At 43.7% G+C, this 23,091-nt stretch overlaps 2 protein-coding genes across 3 annotated transcripts in view; both read left to right on the top strand.

The window, feature by feature from the left end:
- Positions 1-11,893, top strand: part of fbxw10 (F-box and WD repeat domain containing 10) — a 78,687-nt gene extending 66,794 nt beyond the window's left edge. For both annotated transcript variants that reach the window (XM_085963447.1, XM_085963446.1), the window contains 5 exons: positions 392-534; positions 3,362-3,520; positions 5,450-5,730; positions 5,950-6,126; positions 10,968-11,893. In XM_085963447.1, the coding sequence (XP_085819573.1) occupies positions 392-534; positions 3,362-3,520; positions 5,450-5,730; positions 5,950-6,126; positions 10,968-11,797 (1,590 nt within the window). In that variant the 3' untranslated portion in view covers positions 11,798-11,893. The remainder of the gene's footprint in view (positions 1-391; positions 535-3,361; positions 3,521-5,449; positions 5,731-5,949; positions 6,127-10,967) is intronic.
- A 7,537-nt stretch (positions 11,894-19,430) lies between these two features.
- LOC147102719 (Golgi apparatus membrane protein TVP23 homolog B-like) overlaps positions 19,431-23,091 on the top strand; it is a 29,261-nt gene continuing 25,600 nt past the window's right edge. Inside the window, exons 1-2 of the mRNA XM_085963445.1 lie at positions 19,431-19,808; positions 19,928-20,010. Coding sequence (XP_085819571.1) covers positions 19,794-19,808; positions 19,928-20,010 — 98 coding nt within the window. The 5' untranslated portion in view covers positions 19,431-19,793. The remainder of the gene's footprint in view (positions 19,809-19,927; positions 20,011-23,091) is intronic.

Here is a 23,091-nt window from a genome sequence, read left to right as displayed (position 1 = left end):
TAACTCTGTTTCTATCTCCACAGATTCTGCCTGACCTTCTGACTTGAGTATTTCCAGCATTTTCTGTTTTTATAATAGATGGCAGCTTTGCACATTTCTTTAGGCATGGGATTGGAACAGCCTCCATAAACAGTGTCCTAAAATACAGTCAAAGCAATTCAGAAGAAAAGAGTAAAAAGTGCCCTTTGGTATGAACTGCATCTAGAAATGGAGATAAATTTTTATTAAAAGTACATTTATCTGGGATCTATACATTTTACAGTATTCACTGTGCTAAGTAGAAGCGTTGTCAAATGATTGACTGTTTAAATTAATTCTCTATCCCTCTGGCAAGGTTGATGTGGTCACACTATTTGTTTCAATTAGTGCATTTTCCTGTTTGATTATTCAGGTTCTGACTGGTCATGGAAGCCCAGTCACATGTGTGTCTTTTGACCAATGGCACTTGGTCAGTGGAAGTAAGAATGGAAATGTTATGGCCTGGAGTATGATTGGAAAATTTAGTGAAAGTTTATTGACTTTCAGGCATCCACAGTAAGTAACTTAATTGTAAATAAGACATCAATAATGCATGCTTATTCCAAACTCTAACATTAAAAATGACTTTACAACAATATTGACAATTTTTCTCCACATGTAACCGATTAGATTTAACAGATTATCGTTTGACTCCACAAGCTTCAACACAAGATGACAATTTGTTCTCTCTTTAGTTAAAGCATGAGGCATTTTTGATTTTACATCAGTTTGCTTCCCTAATTTAAATTTCTAATGGACACATCAGTAGCAGAGCCAAAGGTTTCCTGTAATTTGAACAAGGCATTTGTGAGTCCACTGTGAATGCCTGGTTGCACCTTTGCTAACACATCCGGTTGTCTGCAAACTTGTAAATGGGGTGATTCTTTGCAAACAAAAATAGACATTCTTGCTGAACAGGTGTGAATCCTGCCCAGAACCACACTTGTATAAATGTATTTTTGTATGTAACAGTGTGAATTCTATTTATGAATGTAATATTTATAAACTTGTCTGACAACCCAACTCCAAGGAATTAAGGGGTTAAATACAGGTCCCGGAAACAGTATTGGAGTTCATTCCAACTTCTGGTGATCAATCAGATAAAAAGCTCACTTTTAACTTGCTGTTTGGGGGCGATGATTCAATATTCAATAACATGATGCCACTCCAAGGTTCAATCCTCGTTCTGTGCTAGGCAAGCTGACCTCCGTCAGGGCAGCATCACAGGCACTGCAAATTACCATAGCACCCCTGGGCTAGAGAAGTGGGAAACAAGACTCAACCAGATCTCTTGCTTCTGATCACGATCCAGCGACCCCTGTTAAGTGGAATGCAGGTTGAGGACAGGATCAGGCTTGGCACTGATACCACCCATTGGCTAACGCTCTCTGTTCAAACACTCGCGTGAAGAATGATCACTTAAATGAGATAACAGAAAGCCTGTGGACCCTTAGTGCAGCCAGAATCAGTGCCTTCATGAGAAATGAGAGGGACGGAAGAAAATTTGGGGGGGCGGGGTGGAATCGCTAAATTAGAAAGATACCGATTACATTTAAGTAGGATATTTCTCTAGTACTTGTCATGTTGCACTAATTGGTCTTCTGTGGTATTATTCAATTTTTGTTTATTTTAAATAGTGTGTCTCTACGTAACTGTTTTTACTTCTCCTTCACTCCTAATCCTTCTGTTCACTCAGCCCTTCTTTCCAAGTCTCCCACATTCTTTCTTTCATTATTGTGCAGCAAGATGGTAGCCAACATGCAGTTGGGTACTGGGTAGGTAGAGCCTTTGTTCCAGGCAAAAAATGATCTTGCTCTCCATTTCCTATGTCCTGGCAACACGATCTCCCTCTCTCTATATATACCCCAAATGGACTGTGTCTCGCTTTACTCCCTTCAAAAGGGTCTAATTTTCTCTCTTCCCACTTTTGCTCTGTTTTTGCGACAGGGCCTCATTCCTTCTCTCTTCTGCTGATGGGGTAACTCTCCATCTCCCTCTCAATAGGTCCGTGTTTATCTATTTCTCTCTGGGTTCCCTTTTCTCATAATGGCCCCTCTCCCCCCGTGCCTTACTTGAGCAGAGCCTCACTCGTTTTCTCTCGCCACCAGCTCCACAGGATTTCCTTTTCATGCTGTCCCACTCCCTCAAGATTGTCTCCTCCATTCAACATGTTTTCCTTCCCTATTACTTCCTGTAACAGAGTCTTGTTCTATTTCTCCCCAGCTCTGCATCAGCGTCTCCCTCACCCTTGTAAATTGATTCAAATAAACGCTGTAGAGAAATAAAGTTGATTGAGCAAACTCAACAGCGAGGAAGGAAATAAAGCCTTAGAATCTTCAGCATTTGCTTCAAATAATGGAAGTTTAGCCCAGCCTTGGTTTCACCTAAAGCTGGTTTCATTCAGTGCATCGCTGGTTTCACTAATAGACCAATCCAGTCCTAGAAAAGCAACACATGGACAAATCAGATGGAGAAAAAAGACAATTGAAGGAATTCTATTATTTCTTAACATATAGATTCTTGCTATAATGACAGCATGCCCTTTTAAGACCTGAAGGCATTGTGATACTTTGGCCCCGATATTTACGAGACTGTGCATTCGGAGGGGAGGCGGGTGGAGTTATGCAGTTTTTAACTGCAGGACGTCTTTTAAATTTTTTCTCCGGGTTTCCTGCCCGACAGCCAGCCTGATTGACGGGTTGGCTGCCTGTTGGCGGGAAAGCCTGCAGCAGAAGGACGCAGTGGAGAGGAGCAGATTTACGAGGCAAGGAGAGATTGCGGTCAGGAGGGGTTTAGCGGGGCGGGGGGGGGGAATGGGAAGAGATCGCAGGGAGAGCGAGATGGTGGTCAGAGGCATCCGATTGTGTATGGGGGGGGGGAGGTTTTACAGAGTAGTTTGTTGGGCCACGGGAAACACACCTTCTCCTCCTGGCTTACAGGCAGTGCTGTAAAGGCACTTACCTGATGGATCCAGCCCTTCTCGCCCCCCTTTTACCTGCCGGGTTTCCCAAGGCCCAGGAAACCCGGTCAACATGTGTTAAAAATGGAAACACTGTTAAAATGAAGGCAAGCAGCCTCCTTAAAAGGTTTCAATGACTGACCCGCCTCCTACAAGCGGATTGGTTGCCCGCCACTCGTCCCGCCTCCATTAAAACTGGAAGTGGGCTGGTTAGAGGCGGGTTGGGTTCCTGTTTCAGATATTTTATCCTCCCACCCAACCCAAACCTACTCGTTTTTTTTGGGGGTTAAAATTACCCCCTTTTTTAATATATTCTATAGTTCAACACTATAAAATGTCAATTGGAGATGTTAGAATCCTATTTCTAGCCATGTTGTCCTCTAGGGAGGTGCTGTGTCTACATCTTCTTTACCTCCGGGTAATCAGTGGATGCGGCGATGGAAAGATCAGAATTTTCGATTTTTGCAATGGTAACTGTCTGAGAGTGATGAGAGCAAACGGCCATGGTGATCCAGTGCTTTCCTTATGCCTTGCTGGAAGGAGGTCTGTATCTGTATCGAGTAAATTCTTACTAACTAAAAATGTTACCATAGTTTTAAATTTAATTGCTGTGGGCCAGGTTTCCCAGGGCCCGGGAAACCTGGGAGCTGAAGGGAGGCAGGAACGGCTGGATCTAGCAGGTAAGTAAGTGCCTTTCCAGCACTGCTCAAGGGCCAGTAGGAGCAGGAGTGGTACCCCAGACCCCCCCCAAGCTAACCTGCTTTCCTCCCTGCGATCGGAACCCCCCCTCCCCCGGGATTGGACCCATGACTTCACCCCCGACCTTGCATCCATGATGTCACCCTGACCTTTCCGATCCCCCCCACCCCTGGCATTTCCGATCTCCCCCGCGACCGCCACGATCTTACCCTCTCTCTCTCCCTCCTCTCCGCTGTCCAGCTACGGCCTACCAGTGCAGACCTTCCTACACGGGAACGAGCCAGCCAGCCTCTCAATCTGGCTGGCCGCCAGCTAGGAAAGGGAGAAAAAAGATTTAAATGAGGTCCTGCCATTTAATGCAGCTTTCCCTGCTGCTACAACCCCCCAACCTGCTTTCTGTTCCCTCCCCATAAATATCTGGGCCAGAGCCTCAGAAAGGGCAGTGGCACTGGAGAGCCCAGACAGGAACTGGGCCAGAAGCAGATGAATGTGCTCCCCAAAAGTGAGATACAGTATCAGCCACCAAAGATTGACTCCCCTACTTTCAAACCCCAATATGGTGACCTAAATTTCTTGACTTACATGCAAGTATATACAGTATATAACTCTTTTAATAAAGGCATGTAATAGCTATGATTAATGACCCATGACATTGCTGAAGCTGTTCACGTTGCTTTGTCTTGTCTAGGTGTGAAGCCTTTAATTATGTATCTCATCCAGTGCTAGCACTTGGATATTTGATGCTTTGTAAGAAATGTGTGTGAGGGATTGACCTGTCAGTCTTTAGAGTTCAAGGGCTTAATTGGCTGAAGAACTTGCTTTTGTGGTTGGTTTTTCTGTCAATCATTGCTTTTGACTGTGGCTTCCATCTTTAAAATAGACCTGAGAGACAGAACAATATAGCTAAGCAAAATGTTTTAAAAGTTGTGCTATGGACAGAAATGAGTCAGGTGCAGAAAAGGTTATGTTTGGCCCCAGCAAAGCTCAAATAATGAACTTGGGAGAGAGAGAAAGGTTGAGGGCAAGGATACAGTAAACAAGGGAAGACCGGGTAAGCAGAAACAATATATCTCATTTAAAATCGTTTGTCTTTATAATTTGTAATAGGATTATTATTGTAATAAAGCTATGACTAATATTTGAGTGGATTTATTACTGTATTATTAAATGTTTGTTTCTGCATCACTGTGCGAGTTGAAAACTTTAAGATAAATGGCTGACCCAGATACAATGGGATTCCACTGGATCCATTGGCAGCCATTTTTTGGCCGATCTCTTCCCCTGCCCCCCCATGAGTTGATTTGTTGCTGGAGTACAGTTCCACGTGATGCGATACCTCAGTGGGCATATTAACATACAAAAAGAATTATTCATATATGAGCCTTGATGGTGAGTGTTGCCAAGTTATTCCACTGCAGCAGGCATCATAGTCAAGCTGGACACATACACATTTCCAGCAAGGGTTCACTGGATAGTGACCAGGAGCAGGAATGCTGGTCTTCTTCCCCCTTGCTGACCCAAGAGCTTTATAGCTATTTATGGGTTCTTCCTACTTAACCCAGCTGGAATCAGATAACTCGGCACAGACTGGGTATCAAATTAGGGATCTTCCTGATCTGTTTAGCTCAGCTGTTCACTGAGCTGTCAGCAGTCTATGAGTTAAGCAGAGATATTTCTCTATCCAACCAAAATTTGGAGGTTGACCTCTCATAGATAGAGTCATTATATTTTGTCTCTGAGGATGACCGCAGATTCCTCTGTTGTGTTATTTAGGATTGTAATAAACACCGTCTCCAATGTGGTGCTATTTTACTTTGAGAAGATTAGATGGGATTACACAGCACCAACAGCAGTCATTAAAAGTACAATATCAAAAGACAAATTTAAAATGGCACCACTGAGGAAACAACCATACAGTTACGTTCGTGCTCAGCGCATGAGAAGAATTGATTCAACCAATGAAAAGATCTACCATAGAGAGGAGTATGTTGCAGAACAGGGTCTGTCCCACCATGCACGTTTCTTGTCAACCAGATGCATGCAGGCAGCGCAAAGTAAGTATTTTCAAAAAATTCTAAGATCGTTGTTTAAGTAATACTAAATAAAGCGTTTGTTATTTTACCCTATCTAGAACTGTGGGACTAGATTTCTATGATTCCCACGGAAAGCTTAACGCAATTAAGTAAAGATCAATACAAAGCTAGCTGAAATACTGAATGACACTACTTTGCAGTTACTTGTAGATATTATTTTCCTTTGTTATTCTTTGGAAGGGATTCAGTCGGATTCCATGAAAATTTTCAACTTGAGGGAATTTCAAAATGCAACGCACAGTGACCTGCAGTCAGAATTACCTTCAAAGCCATCCACAACAGGTTGGGTCTCCACGAGCCCAGAAATGCTCAGTCACGAGAGCTTAAGACAAGATGCACAGTCCAGAATTGGTTATGGTGAGATATCTCGTAGAAGAGGCTTCATTTCTTTTGATACCTTTCCACTTACAGGAAACTTTGTGATATCTGGCACTGACGGGACCGAGCTGTTGCCGTCCCATCAAAACCGCCGGACAAACCAGCGCTAATGTTAAAACATACGGAAGCTTTTGAGCTCCGTATCCAGCAACAAACCCTGTTGGCTTCTAAACAGTCGGCCGTAGCTTGCAAGCGTCTCTGTAGCTAAGCAACAGCTTTAGCTAGACCTTGCAGAGCCTGACTGGTGGAAAAAAAAGCAACGAAAAGAAAAAACTTACTGAACCGACTCCTGAATTTTGCCAGTGGCTTGAGCATTCCGGACAGTTAACCTCCGGATAAACCAAAGTTTCCTGTACATTGCAAAATTGGTACATTAAATATTGTTGATTTTGATTTACAATCAAATACCTTTTAACAGGACACGTAAAAAAATTGTTGGGTACTTTGCTGTGACAATGTTCTCCCCTTCCCTTCTCTTGGATCCGTGCCCATCACTTATTCTCTGATTCCTCCCCATTTGGACATTTTTCACGTGTGAGCCTTGAGTTTTTTTTTAAAAGAAAGCGGAAAGGTTTTTATTTTATTTTGTTATTGTTGAGTTGTACAGGAATTTACACACTATTTCAGGTCACTGTAAAATACAGAACATAGTACTTGTTGCTTTGTTGGCAATACAGTACTTACGGATACATATATTGAGAGTCCTATATATACCTATATATATATACAGTTCTTCACACTGAGGCTCAAATCACAAAGGGAGAGTGAGGGTCTTGTTGGGCTGGTGTTCAGATATCATGAGGTTGGAGAAGCTGTGGGGGAATTTGCCCCTTTTGCAGTTGGTCTAATGGTCCTAAACATTTAACATTTTGATCAGCTCACTGACTATTTGTTCTTTGATTAGGATGGAGTGACCGTCCTCTTCAGGGATGGGCAGCTTCAGTGTGAAGGGCAGGCATTCTTCAACAGGATAGCAACTCCCTTGCCTTTAGATGAGATTGAAGCAGCGCATGTTTGAAAAGAAAGACTTGCATTTATATAGCGCCTTTCACGACCACTGGACATCTCAGTGCTTTACAGACAATGAAGTACTTTTGGAGTGTAGTCACTGTTGTAATGTGGGAAACGCAGCAACCAATTTGCACACAGCAAGGTCCCACAAACAGCAATGTGATAATGACCAGATAATCTGTTTTTTGTTATATTGGTTGAGGGATAAATATTGGCCAGGACACCGGGGATAACTCCCCTGTTATTCTTCGATATAGTGCCATGGGATCTTTTACGTCCACCTGCGAGAGCAGACGGGGCCTCGGTTTAATGTCTCATCTGAAAGATGGCACCTTTGACAGTGCAGCACTCCCTCAGCACTGCACTGGAGTGTCAGCCTAGCTTCATGTGCTCAAGTCCCTGGAGTGGGACTTGAGCCCACAACCTTCTGACTCAGAGGTGAGTGTGCTCCCAACTGAGCCACAGCTGATATATTTGCCCACCGATGATAGTTTGGTTTGCTGGGGGTGGGGTGGGGCGGTGGCTGACCTTCAGTGATATTATTTTGATCTCAGCCATATTTAGAACAAACTTAGCTTATTGTATTTAGCGTGGCTGAAATTGGCCATGTGAAGCTGTCAACTATCTGGGATACAGGCTCTTAGAGTGGGTCCCCCATATACAACAGGAAGGGTGCCCTTGATCAGAATCACTAAGGGTGGGGTTCAATTCTGAACTGTCCTTGCCAGGTTCTCTTGCTCTGTGCATTAGGCTTTCTATTGGCCTGTCAGGCTGTTACTGCATTAGCAAGTATAAGTTTATACCTCTCAGGATTGTGTGTAATGGAGTGATTCTCCCTTCCCCCATCACAAGGCTACAGGTTGGGGGATTAATCCCTTCCTGTTTTCCAGGTAAGGGAGTAAGGATGAATTTCACTCCTGGCTTCCTCTGTTGTACCTAGTCTTTGCCTTGGAGGAAAGACTTGTGTCTTTGGGGGGGTGTAAGAAGGAAGGAGGTAGGGTACAGACTGCTATAGTCAGTGGCCTGGTTCTAGAGAGTAGCCTTAATGTTGTTGAAGGCCTTACACCTCCATTGTATTTCACAGAAGCAATCTGCAGCATTGAAATGCGACAGTCTTATTGGTACAGCTTTTTCTTGATTTGAGCTTGTGCAAAGGTGATTTCTTTGGATCCTAAGTTATGGATATCCTGGGTGTTCGAGTGAGTAGGCGTGTCCTGTGTCCTGTTCAGTGTTAGGTCTGTTTTGTTTTTTGTGGGCCAGGAAAGGTACAAGGGTTTTCAGGATAAAGCGAATGGATCTATTTTTACCTGAATCTTAAGGGATACCAATTCTAAATATGATGACGGAACCCTTAGTCGTAAGCAGTCTGTGTTTGCTTGTTGGCAAGAGAGGAACTGCCTGTTTGAGGGGAGACAGTCTGGGAAGGGAGCTATTAGCGGCTGTTACAGAGCGGAAGAATTTTACCAGGTGCTGAAGGGGGAGTTCTGGCTGCTTTGGTGTCTGCAGTGAGTGAAGGAGTCAAAGATCGTTGGGGCACATGGCTGGAAGATGTCTGCTGGCACTTTAGAATTCGCACTTTGACTGTGACTGCGTTCTTTTACAGCGAGCTGGAAGATCAGCTGTAGCATTGAACATGGATCCTGCCAGCTAATTTTATTTCTGTGCAAAGATTACAAGTGGGACTGAGCGGTTCTATTTTCCAGGACATCGGCCTGAGCTCAAACATATGTTTCGAGTCTTAGTGATTCTAGTGTCGGAGGGCGGGGCGCTGACCTTTTAGGGTAGAGATCCCCACTCTTTTGGGTTGATTTTTGAGCCATTTTATAATAATCTTTTAATTCATTGGATGGGCTAGCTAACTGAGTGCAGAGGAGAAAAGGACATTTTTAAGTCAGCAGCCTGTCAGAGCTCCTTGTTCAGGCTGTTTCTCTCATCATCACTTCAGCAGAAATCTCATGTGAGCCTTGATGGTAAGCATCATCATAACTCCGCCTGATCCTGTCGCCACTAAATATCCGTCCATGCACAATTCCAGCAGTGGATCATTGGATGGTGCCCAGGAACTGAAACACTACTGATTTCCCCTCCTTTCTTAAATCGGGATGTTAAAGACAATTGTTGCCCTCGCACTGCCACTCTGACTTACTCAGCATAGATTGGGGAACAAATTGTGCTTGTGTTTGTGTAGCATAAATGAAACGTAGCCTTCCCCAACTTAACAGCAATGAACTGCCAATAAATACATGGCTACCAGTCGTACTGCAGTGAAAATGGAGCTGGTGCTGCATCATTCAGTGCTGTATAAAAATTGCATTAATTTGCTCTCTTTGTTGCTCTGCTCTCTCTTTTCCTATCTCTTTCACGTTTTTCTTCTCTCTTCACAGCACACCTGGTTGTGGGATTTGTTGGTGATAAAATGTTATTTTTCTCCTGTTCTGAAAATAAGAGAATACTGCGGAGGCTGTCCTGTCCCAGCATCCACAGCACAAGTAAAAGTACACCATTAAAATTACGGGGCTAGATTACCTGTGATGAGGACGCTCAGATAGCCCCATCTATATCTTAAATCGATAATGGTAAAAATGTTCTATCTGCATGCACTTCCTGCCAACTTTTTCAATTATATATTTTTATGTTTACATTTACAATGGAAACTGCCTCTGTAAATTGGTCAGCCGTGGCTCCGTGGGTAGCACTCTTGCCTCTGAGTCAGAGGTTGTGGGTTCAAGTCCCACTCCAAAGACTGGAGGACAAAAATCTAGGCTGACACTCCAATGCAGTACTGAGTGAGTGCTGCACTGTCGGAGGTGCCGTCTTTTGAATGAGATGTTAAAGCGAGGCTCCGCTTGCCCTCTCGGGTGGAAGTAAAAGATCCCATTTTGAAGAAGAGCAGGGGAGTTCTCCCCGGTGTCTTGGCCAATATTTATCCCTCAATCACCATCACTGAAACAGATTATCTGGTCATTATCACAGTGCGGTTTGTGGGAGCTTGCTGGGTGCAAATTGGTTGCCGAGTTTCCTACATTACAACAGTGACTACACCTCAAAAGTATTTCATTGGTTGTAAAACGGCGCTTTGGGACGTCCTGAGGTTGTGAAAGGCGCTATAGAAATCAAAGTCTTTTTAATTAGCCCCCTCCCCCCCCCCCCCCCAACCCCATAGTGGAGCTGCAGCAAGATTAATGATGCCTGGCTGTTAAAATGGACTGGTGCACCTCCCGGTTGATCTGCCCTTCGCACCATCACCCGGGATTTCAAATTCCCCCTAATGTTAATAATATAAAAGTAATGGCTGAATGTATGTAGGCCATAGCCTGCTCCAATGAACCCCTGCCCTCAAACCTAAAGATTACATTTGGTCTGGACTCTCCTTGTGTGGCACTGTGGGAGATCGATTAGTAACAGAAGTGTCCACCTGCAGTGTTTCACTTCTGGAATCACATTGTCCAGGACATTCCAAGATGCTTCAAAGATGTGACCCAACCACAACAAATAATTTCCTGTCAAGAGGGGTTGGCGTTTGTGAGGGTCATGCATTTGGTGCTTTGCAAGGATAATGCAATGTTACCATCATCCCATAAATTCTTCAGGAGAACTTTCTTTCCTTAAAGTTAGGCTCAAGAAGCTGGACTATTACAGTAGAGATGAGAATACAAGGATGAAACAGAGAATACAAAGGGTTTGGGCTACAATTATTCCAAGTGTAACAAGATTGTGCATGTTTTCAGTTACTCTCATTGTTTCTCTTTATATAAAGCATTCTGATGCAGTGCAACTTAATGCTATAATTTTTTTTGGCCTTTGTATAGGTAAAGGGACTGAATCATTGTCAGCGGCTTCTAGATTACTATCAGCAAGTGAGCAGAGTACATTAAAGCGCATTAAAAAACATGGACTCTATAGGCCCAGAACTCCAGACCAGATTTATTTGACAGTCAATGCTATCCACAATTCCCTCAGATTTGATGAAACAAATATAAACACTCTCTACAACAATTCACTTTCAGAGGATTGGGGTCAGCTCCTATGTCCTCTTGAAGACACAGGGAAAAGACTCGCTGTTACAGCAAAAAAGCACAAAGACAAAATCAACATCATTAAAGATGTTGAACCAACAGACGACTGTATTGCTGTCAAAACACTCATCGCTCCTTTTGAGTTAAAAGAGCAAAACCTTAATCAGAAATCTTCGTTTCACAGTCTCAACACAAAGTGTTTTGCGACAAAACCAATGATTGTACGATCGAAATCGACCCTAGGCTTTGTAGACCCTGTCCAGTTTAATCGTCAAAAGAATAGGCCCCAAACTGCGCTTGAAGATATAGCTAAGAAGACGAGCCACATCACAACTGGTTCAAAAGAAAGAAATGAAGCCAAATGCTTTATGATTACAAGTTCTGCGGTATCCTCAATAGGTGAGAAATTGAAGTCACAGCAAACAGTAAACATGGACCCATATCGAAACAAAAGTAGCTTCAATCTTAAGACAGCGAAACAACAAAAGGAGTATGCAGACAAAGTAGTCATGGAGTACAATTTTAACCAGCAAAGAAAAGACCAGGAAAAGGACAGAACTAGCCGGAAGGCCTGGTTAAAGAAAGCTGAAGGACCTGAACCTGGGCCTAATTTGCATAAATGAGCTGATGAAATCTCATGTTTTAAATCAGTTCATATATACAGTACAAAGAGTAATGGGTGTAATAAATCTTTTGCCTACTGTAAGGCTAATGTTATACATTTGTTTGTGTGTGTCAACTTCTGTTTGTGTTAAGTTAGAATCTGAGTAAGATGCATAAGTCATGATAACAAAGGAGTCAGTGTTTGAGAGCAGGACAACTCTTGTTGCAATGGAGAAGGTGCTAGTAAAGAATTATACCAGAATACAGTTTCAAATAGGATTCACCAATAATGTAACCAAAGTTTGCAAGATTCCCCATATGCTTAGTTTCTTACTTAATGCAAAACATTCCTTCTGATATATTATGCATAGATGGAGTGTAAATTAGTTATTGCAATCTAGGATGTATCATCTAAATGTTCTTATTCAAAATGACCATCAAATAATAAACCATTCACTTCCCACTGCTCCAATTGGTAGTGAAGCGACTGCAAGGCAGCCGATAATTACAGTGAAGTAGACTCGATGCTGATACTGACTGTAGATGCAATCTTTCAATGATGACCCATGAATAAAATGTTTTTAAGCAAAACGTAACTAATCATGTGGGGGAGCTCATCTCATTTAGCTTTGCTACTGAGTGCTACAGATGGATATTAATGGCTATAAATGTAAGGTAATGTATATTGAAATATGAAATACACACAATGAATGAGTCCTATTTAGGAAAAGTAATTGAGGACATGCTGGAATTTAACTGCTGTAGACCGCTGGCTTTTCCAAAGTCAAGAGCACACCAACCCAGCACCTATTCAGCGAGACTCCAGAGAAGGTGTTTGGTACAGGGATTCTATGTTGCAGTTCGCCAGTAGACATGAAAGGGTTCAAATTTCTAATGGGCTACTAACCCCACCAGAATGAATCAAGTGCTTCTCCTTATTAAGGGGAGGCACCACTAGGATTTCACAGAGGGGTGTCCCAACCAAACAAAACAAACCAACAGAAAATAACAATCAAATCCAAAGAGTAAATTCAGGAAAAATTAAACAAAATATTCTGTGTGGTGCTCACCAGTCACATGAGATATCCAGTGAGTCAGTGTCCACTCCTTATTGGTACTCAAGAGTCACCTGGGCTCAATGCAAATAGTCAGAGCAATTCTGTCTAGCAATCTTATACATCCTGGGCCGAGGTAAATTATTAGGTAAAATTTATTGGGACCAAAATCCCTTAGATCCAATCTACCACCGTAAATGCGGCAGAGTGGGAATCTTGATGCACCCGTGGACTAAGGGGTCAGCTTTTATATTTCTGGCAGGCACCTGTGCCAGTATGGGTGCATATTGGGTGCCTGGGTGAGGGAGGGAGGGGGGTTAAGGGGAAACAATGGTGCTGGCAAGCCAATTGGTGAGCAAGGTGATGCAATCTCAAAAGTATGTTAACATGTCAAATTGGCTCCTTTTATAAAAGGGTCAATTTGCTTGCAGCTGCCTGCAGTCTTCTGGGTGTTCTAGAGGTCATGGCTCAGTTTGGGTTCCGCAAGAACCACTCGGCTCCAGACCTCATTACAGTCTTTGTCCATCCACCACCTTAAACATTCACTCCCTCCACCATTGGCGCACCTTGGCTGCAGTGTGTACCATCTACAAGATGCACTGCAGCAACTTGCCAAAGCTTCGGCAGCACTTCCCAAACCCGCGACCTCTTCCACCTAGAAGGACAAGGGCAGCAGGTGCATGGGAACACCACCACCTCCAAGTTCCTCTCCAAGTCATGCACCATCCTGACTTAGAAGTATATCGCCGATCCTTCATCGTCGCTGGGTCAAAATCCTGGAACTCCCTACCAAGCAGCACTGTGGGAGTACCTTCACCACACAGACTGCAGCGGTTCAAGGAAGCGGTTCACCACCACCTTCTCAAGGGCAATTAGGGATGGGCAATAAATGCTGGCCTTGCCAGCAACGCCCACATTCTATAAAAATGAATTTTAAAAAATGGACAAAAGAGCTGAATTCCAGAGGTGAGGAGAGGGTGACTGCCCATGACATAAAGGAGCCCTGGTAAAATTGAAGTCAATGGGAATCGGGGAAAACTCGGCAGTGGCTGGAATCACACCTAACACAAAGCCAATCATTTCAGCCCCAGGACTTCACTGCAGAATTCCTCAGGGCAGCGTCCTAGGCCCAACTATCTTCAGCTGCTTCATCAATGACCTTCCCTCCATCATAAAGTTAGAATTGAGGCTGTGAAGCTGATGATTGCAGTGTTCAGTGCCATATGCAATTCCTCAGATAATGAAGCTATCAATGCCCACATGCAGCAAGACTTGGACAACATCCAGGCTTGGGCTAAGTGGCAAGTTACATCCGCGCCACACAAGTGCCAGACAATGACCATCTCCAACAGAGTCTAACCACCTCCCTGTGGGGGGGGGGGTAAGAAATCGGAAGGGTGTCTGATTGCGGGGGTGGGTGAAGCATGTAAACTGGATCCGGCCGGTAAGTGGAAAGGCACTGACCTACTGGATCCAGCCTCCCTTTAGCTGCCGGGTTTCCTGAGGCCCGGGAAACCCAGCTGGCCAGGGTTAAATTTAAAATGGTGGTTCATTCAGACTCGTAGCCTCATTATATTTAAATGACCAACCTACCTCCTGCGAGCGGATTGGTTGCCTGCCATCCGTCCCGCTTCCGTTAAAACCGGAAGTGGGTAAGTTTGAGATTTCTTTTACATTTTTACATGCCACCCGACCCAAACCCACCCAATGTCTCCCTGTCCTCTTTTATTCTTCCTTCTCTATTCTAATACGGAAATGAACTAGATTGTGGTCACCCCTTCCCAAATGTTCCCCTACATTTAGGTTGTCTACTTGGTAATGAAGTGGACCAAGAACCTGGTAAAGCACTGCTTCCTTCCTTTCATGTTGGAGTAACAACGGGTTAACTGAGAAAACACTTCCATTTTTCTGCAAATAACTTCCATTTTTCACCAATACATTTTCATTATCATCCATTTTGGATATTAAAAATCTCCTTCAGTTATAACTCTATACATGGCTCACTAATTTGTCTACAAAATTTAATTATTTCCAGTAGACAGTGGCGTAGTCGATAACATATTCCCAAGTAGTTTGACCAATCCCTTGCTCTTCCTCAATCCGAAAGGACTCTGCTTGAACCACTTCTTTATTTAAATCCGTATTATGATATTGTCTCTTAACACTGTTGGGACCTCTTGGAGAGTTAAAGGGTAATAATCGAACTGCCTTGTATCTTAGAGCAACAGGCTTTCTAAGAAACAGGGAAACAGTGGGCTGCTTCAGCAAGGAAATAAGTGGCTAGGAGAACATTGAACATGAGTGATTAAAGTATAACTTTAGTGGGTAGTGTAATAAACATCGGCAGAGGGTCAATTAATTATAGTATAGAAGGAATGTTTAGGAAGATAAGCTGTTAATAAAACTGCTCAAAGGATTCAAGAAAAGATAGGTCAGGAAGTCTTTGGCTTTTTATACCAAGACCTCTGCCAACACTTGTTTGGCAATTTTTCCTTTTTCTGCCTTCCAACATCCTGATTCTTTAAAAAAAAACACAATACATTATTCTACTGTTATAAGGCAGGTAAATGGCCAGTCTCTAATGCTGCAACATTCTAAGGTCAATTGGAGTATTTTGAGCATTGAGGTGAATTAGTAGACATTTTTTAAGTTTAGCTAAAGTGGAAAAGAGTTGCTTTCTTTTGTACTTTAAGCGCAATATAAATTTGTATTATATGAGTGTGACGCCCTGAAGTGGGTCAAAATACAACATAGAAAGTGTCAGATTCTATTTCTCATCTATGTGGAGTTAGTTTATTTCATTTGTGGTAATAAAATTGGTGTAATGGAACTTTTGAGACTGGCTTGAATCCTAGAATAGTCAGTTGCATAAACTTAACCGAGTGTCTTTCTGGTCAGGCAGGGTAAATGCTCACACATAAGCAGACACCATACCTTCCCCAGTTCTGCAGATTAATGATGCAGTGGTGCAATTGCATTGCCAATAAGAGGTTAGTGTGCAAAATTAAAGCACATGGGATTGGGGGTAATATACTGGCATGGATTGAAAATTGGTTAACAGAGAGGAAACAGAGAGTAGGAATAAATGGGTCTTTCTCAGGGTGGCAGACGGTGACTAGTGGGGTACCACAAGGATCAGTGCTTGGACCCCAACTATTCACAATATATATCAATGATTTGGATGAGGGAACCAAATGTAATATTTCCAAGTTTGCTGACGACACAAAACTAGGTGGGATTGTGAGTTGTGAGGAGGATGCAAAGAGACTTCAAGGCGATTTAGGTAAGTTGAGTGAGTGGGCAAATACATGGCAGATGCAGTATAACATGGATAAATGTGAAGTTATCCACTTCGGTAGGAAAAACAGAAAGGTAGAGAATTATTTAAATGGTGATAGATTGGGAAATGCTGATGTACAAAGGGACCTGGGTGTCCTTGTACACCAGTCACTGAAAGCAAACATGCAGGTGCAGCAAGCAATTAGGAAGGCAAATGGTATGTTGGCCTTCATTGCAAGAGGATGAGAGTACAGGAGCAAGGATGTCTTACCAAAATTGTACAGCTAATGAAACCACACCTGGAGTAGTGTGCGCAGTTTTGGTCTCCTTACCTAAGAAAGGATATACTTGCCATAGAGGGAGTGCAGCGAAGGCTCACCAGACTGATTCCTGGTATGGCAGGACTGTCGTATGAGGAGAGATTGAGTCGACTAGGCCTGTATTCACTAGAGTTTAGAAGAATGAGAGGGGATCTCTTTGAAACGTATAAAATTCTGACAGGGCTAGACAGACTGGATGCAGGATGTTTCCTCTGGCTTGGGGGTCTAGAACAAGGGGCCACAGTCTCAGGACACGGGATAGGACATTTAGGACTGAGATGAGAAATTTCTTCACTGAGAGGGTGGTGAACCTGTGGAATTCTCTACCACAGAAGGCTGTGGAGGCCAAGTCACTGAATATATTTAAGAAGTAGATAGATTTCTAGACACAAAAGGCATCAAGGGGTATGGGGAATGAAAGGGTTAAAAAGGGCTAAGATGAGGGGATTAAGGAACAGAGCATATCTCCAACCATATAAGGAATGGTTATGAACAGAAGGGAAGTCTGGTGTAACGTGGCCAAAGTGCTCAAACCGTGAATCACTAATTGAGGAATGTATTGAGAGATAATGTATGGGGTCACAAGAATTTGCACCCGAAGCCAACTGTATGATGAAAGAAATGTATACGTGTAATGCACCTAATTGCAAACAGTAGCCACGACTGAGAACAAAACCTGTATATAAGGCAGGAGATTTTCAGCGATCGGGGAGCATTCGTCCCAGGATGAGTGACTTCCCCTGTTGACTTGTATAAAGTTGCTTTACTGAACAAGCCTCCGGCCTCTGAGTGATTGATTGGGAATTCGGCGGACGTCGACCCTTTATAGCAGAGGGTCAGTCTCGGGGAGAAGAAGCTCTCCTGGTTTACCCTTACAGGGAAGAGAGTGAGAATATGGTATTGAGATAGAGGATCAGCCATGATCATATTGAATGGTGGAGCAGGTTCGAAGGGTCGAATGGCCTACTCCTGCTCCTATTTATTTTTCTATATCATAATACATATTCTCTTCCTGTTCTGTGGGAACAGACAGCCCTCTAGCACCTCATTTAAATTACCATTTTGCACCTGTGAGCTAGGTAGGTGAATGGAAACAAATTGAGAGGTATCACAATTAAACCCGATTCTGTCCAAATCTGACTCTTAATACCGACAATTGCAGATTTAAAGTCAAGCATGTGCCCCCTTTTTAAAGGGGCACAACAAATAAAGACTGTAAATTAACAAAAAACAAGTTAAAAGGAAACTTAACAAATTAAATTAAAATTCCATTTCTGGGGATAATGATGCACTCCAGTCCCCACAGGTCGCGGAAGGCCTCGAGCATGCCGGTGGACACCTCGTGCTCCAGCGACACCCGGGCGCAAACGTAGGCACGGAAGAGAGGCAGGCAATCGGGCCGAACGACTCCCTTTCGTCCACATCTAACCTCCGCCATGCCTTTGCAATAAGTAGCTATTAATCAGGGACAGGAACCTGGCTAATTGTTCCTCTCTATAGCCCAGGGGCACTGAAGCCAATTGTAGCACATACTATAAACCCTTTAGCTCTGATAAAGTTAGACAAACTAAGTTATTGCAATGATATATTAAATGCAGTTGCATGCCAAGATAATTTTCTTCAAATGTTATATTTTTGCACTGATAATACCATCATTCATGTATGTCATCTGCATGTCAAATGTTGTTAGCTTTTAAAACACTGCTTCCTAACTATGCCAATGTCCTTGGTTAAGTTCTCCAATTCATTAGATGGTCAGCATGCAATACATTTCCTCCCCCCTTCCACATCTGAAATCAGGGAGATTATGGCTTTGTATAAGTCTGTTAAAAACCAAGTGGTTTAATACAAGTACAGCTAACCAATGTTTATTTTTAATTTCAACTGTTTTTTTGTTACAACACATGGCACATCAAGATTAATCAGATACAGCACAGAGTACGAGTAAATAAACGTGATCGCAAATAAACCTCAGAATTGCATGCAGATAATTGTACAGATTATTAGGGTATCCTGCACTGATTAGTCACAGAGTCAACATCTGGTGGCTTTCAGTTTTGTTACTATAGGTTTATGGATTACTATATAAAATAGCCAGCCTACCATTTTACACCCTTTGTAAACTTCAGCTCATCCAAAAATTCTGCTACCCGTATCCTATCCCACACCAGGTTCTGCTCACATTCTTCTCCTCTCCCCCACCCAATTTAAAACTCTCCTCTACATGTTTAAATGCCTTCATGGCCTTGCCCCTCCTTCTCTCTAACTTCCAGTAGCCCTACAACCACCCCTCCCCAAACTCTCCATTCCCCTTACTCTGGGCATTTTGTGCATCCTTCCCTTCACCACTGATGGCAGCTATGCCCCACATCCTGACATTCCCTCCCTAAACCCCTGCACCTGACCACCTCCTTTAACCCATCTCTTTGACCAAGCTTTTGGCAACCACTCCCTAATAACTCAAATACCAAAGCAAAATACTGCAGATGCTGGAAATCTGAAATAAAAACAGAAACTGCTGTAAATACTCAGCAGGTCAGACAGCATCTGTGGCGAGAGAAAGAGAGGTAACGTTTCAAGTCAATGACCTTTCATCAGAATTGGCAAAGATTGGAGATACAACAGGTTTTAAGCAAGTGTGGAGGCAGGGAAAGGGGAGGGAAAAAACAAAAGGGGAGGTCTGTGATAGGGTGGAGGCAGGAGAAATTAAATGACAAAAAAGGGATAATGGTGCAAGGCAAAGGGATATCATAATATCTCCTTTGTTTCCACAGCAAGTTTTGTCCAATTGCACCTCTGAAGTACGTTGGAGCCACTTCTCTACCTTAAGATACACTACTTAAACACAAGTTGTTGTATTTGAAAAGCAAAAAGTTCTCTGAAAGTCTTGGCCAGTCTTCCTCCAGCCACTGCCAAAAAAAACCAGACGAACTGGTCACGCATCTCATGATGGGGTCCTTACTCCGTGCAGTGCGGCCACCTCTTGCCTACACGCAGTGACCGTGAAACAGTTTAGGAGCTGAGCAGCTCTATCCCTATCCCGATCCCTGCCATCTCTCTCTATGTCTGTCTACACCTCAACCCCTCTCGCTGCAACCTTTGAAACGTCAGCTCAGCATCCAGGGACCTCGCCGTTCCAAAAACGGAACGCGGCGTGGGCAAGGATTCCTAGCTCCAGCTCCCCGGCCGGCCGCTCCCATCTCACCCACTCCGCGGGGGTCAGCAGGTTCCACCCCCCCCCTCGCGACCATAATTATTACTGAGCGCCCGCGGCGGGGGGAGGCGCGCGCCGGGCGAGCGGCGGGTCCTGAGCAGTAAACAAGCGGCACGTGGTGAGGAAGTGCTGTCAATGGCGGAGCGCAATGATGATGCGGCAGGTGAGGGAGACCCGGGCCTGGCGGCCGGGGAGGCGCACTCACTCACAGCACACAGCCCGTGTCCCGCAGGGCCTGCTCCCACTCCCGGCCCTCACTCACTCACTCTTCTCTCTTGCCAGGAATCCAGCGATGAGGCGGAAGACGTGTCACTTTTTGATGCTGAGAATGAAGGGGAGCGCCGGCCGAAGAGAAGGAAGATCTGGTAATGGAGGGGCCCGGGACTGTCGATCGGCTCAGTGTCTGTGTGCCGGGGATCAGGGAGCTGTGGGGTGGCGGAGTTATCTCTCGGGGGGTGGGGAGTTATCTATCTCTCGGTGGGGGAGTTATCTCTTTAGGAAGGGGATGGAAATTAGCTCTCGGAGGAAGTTAAGCTTTAGCGGCGAGGGGTCAAAGCCAAACATAGAAACATAGATAGATAGAAGATAGGAGCAGGAGTAGGCCATTCGGCCCCTCGAGCCCGCACCGCCATTTAATGCTCATGGCTAATCATCCAAATTCAGTTCCCTGTCCCTGCCTTATCCCTTGATCCCTTTAGCCTTAAGAAATATATCTAACTCCTTTTTGAATATATTTAATGAATTGGCCTCAACTGCCTTCTGTGGTAGAGAATTCCACAGGTTCACCACTCTCTGGGTGAAGAAATTCCTCCTCATCTCTGTCCTAAATGGCTTACCCCATATCCTTAGACTGTGACCCCTGGTTCTGGACTCCCCCGCCATCAGGAACATCCTTCCTGCATCTAGTCTGTCTAGTCCTGTTGGAATTTTATAAGTTTCAATGAGATCCCCTCTCATTCTTCTAAACTCCAGCGAGTATAAGCCCAATCGACCCAATCTCTCCTCATATGTCATTCCTGCCATCTCGGGTATCAGTCTGGTGAATCTTTGCTGCACCCCCTCCATGGCAAGAACATACTTCCTCAGATAAGGTGACCAAAACGGCACACAATACTCAAGGTGTGGTTTCACCAAGGCCCTGTACAACTGCAGCAAGACATCCTTGTTCCTGTACTCGAATCCTCTCGCTATGAAGGCCAACATACCATTTGCCTTCTTAACCGCCTGCTGCACCTGCATGCTTACCTTCAGCGACTGGTGCACAAGGACACCCAGGTCTCGTTGCACTTCCTCTCCCAATCTATTGCCGTTCAGATAATAATCTGCCTTCCTGTTTTTGCCACCAAAGTGGATAACCTTGCATTTATCCACATTATACTGCATCTGCCATGCATCTGCCCAATCACCCAACCTGTCCAAATCATACTGGAGTTTCTCGGCATCCTCCTCACAGCACACACGCCCACCCAGCTTTGTGTCATCTGCAAACTTGGAGATATTACATCTAGTTCCCTCATATAGATCATTAATATATATTGTGAATAGCTGGTGTCCTAGGACCAATCCCTGCACTACCCCACTAGTCACTGTCTGCCACTTGGAAAATGACCCGTTTATTCCAACCAGTTCTCTATCCAAGTCAGTACCTTGCCCCCAATCCCATGTGCCTTAACTTTACACGCTAATCTCATGCGGGACCTTATCGAAAGCCTTCTGAAAGTCCAAATACACCACATCCACTGGTTCTCCCTTATCTATTTTACCAGTTACATCCTCAAAAAATTCCAGTAGATTAGTCAAGCACGATTTACCTTTTGTAAATCCATGTTGACTTTGTCCGATCCTGTCACTGTTTTCCAAGTGCTCCGCTATTACATCCTTTATAATGGACTCTAGCATTTTCCCCACTACCGATGTCAGGCTTACCGGTCTATAATTCCCCGTTTTCTCTCTACCACCTTTTTTGAACAGTGGGGTTACATTAGCTACCAAAGGAGCCTGATATTCTTGAAAGGTGAATCCAGGTTTTAGAAGTATCAACAAAACATAAAATGTCATGTTTGCATGTTTAAAGTGGCTGCGATCCTTTTGTGATGTGCAAGGGGGTGAAGAATGCAGTTCAATTGGGGGATTTGGATCACTGGGAGTGCGCCCGCCTCAGTGTCCGTTTGATCAGGATGTCATTGTGGTCGGTCTGTGTGTCTATACTGATGATGGGCCTTATTTTTAGTCTTGCAGAATAATTCATTGAAAATATAGCAAATGTCACAGTTGGTCTCAACAAAGATATATTCCAGTGAGAAAGAAAGACTCTACGAGAAGGATGAACCGTCCGTGGCTTACTAAGGAAGTTAAGGAGGGTATCAAATTGAAAGAAAAAGCATACAATGTTGTGAAGATTAGTGGTAGGCCAGAAGATTGGGAAATGTTTAGAAACTTGCAAAGGTTGACTAAAAAAATAATAGAGGGAGAAAATAGATTGAGCGTAAACTAGCAAGAAATATAAAAACAGACAGTAAGAGCTTCTACAAGTATATAAAAAGGAAGAGAGTAGCTAAATTAAACTTTGGTCCCTTAGAGGATGAGACTGGGGAATAATAATGGGAAGCAAGGAAATGGCAGAGACTTTGAACAAATATTTTGTATCTGTCTTCACGATAGAAGACACTAAAAGCATCCCAATAATAGTGGAAAATCAAGGGGCAAAAGGGAGGGAGGAACTTAAAACAATCACTTATCACTATAGAAAAAGTACTAGGCAAACTAATGGGACTAAAGGCTGACAGGTCCCCTGGACCTGATGGCCTGCATCCTAGAGTCTTAAAAGAAGTGGCTGCAGAGATAGCGGATGCATTGGTTGTAATCTTCCAAAATTCCCTAGACTCTGGAAAGGTCCCAGCGGATTGGAAGACTGCAAATGTAATGCCCATATTCAAGAAAGGAGGGAGACAGAAAGCAGGAAACTATAGGCCAGTTAGCCTAACATCTGTCATTGGGAAAATGCTGGAATCCATTATTAAGGAAGTAGTAGCAGGACATTTAGAAAATCATAATACAGTCAAGCAGAGTTAACGTGGTTTTATGAACGGGAAATCGTGTTTGATAAATTTATTAGAGTTCTTTGAGGATGTAACGAGCAGGATGGATAAAGGGGAACCAGTAGATGTAGTTTATTTGGATTTCCAGAAGGCATTCGATAAGGTGCCACATAAAAGGTTACTGCACAAGATAAGAGCTCACGGTGTTGGGGGCAACATATTAGCATGGATAGAGGATTGGCTAACTAACAGAAAACAGAGAGTCGGGATAAATGGCTCATTTTCCGGTTGGCAAACGGTAACTAGTGGGGTGCCACAGGGATCAGTGCTGGGACCTCAACTATTTACAATCTATATTAATGACTTGGATGAAGGGACCGAGTGTAATGTAGCCAAATTTGCTGACGA

The sequence above is a fragment of the Somniosus microcephalus genome, chromosome 21, assembly GCF_052327205.1.
Source record: "Somniosus microcephalus isolate GS21.2 chromosome 21, FLI_Smic_1.0, whole genome shotgun sequence".
Lineage (NCBI taxonomy): Eukaryota > Metazoa > Chordata > Chondrichthyes > Squaliformes > Somniosidae > Somniosus > Somniosus microcephalus.
This window is presented reverse-complemented; position numbering and strand designations above follow the sequence as displayed.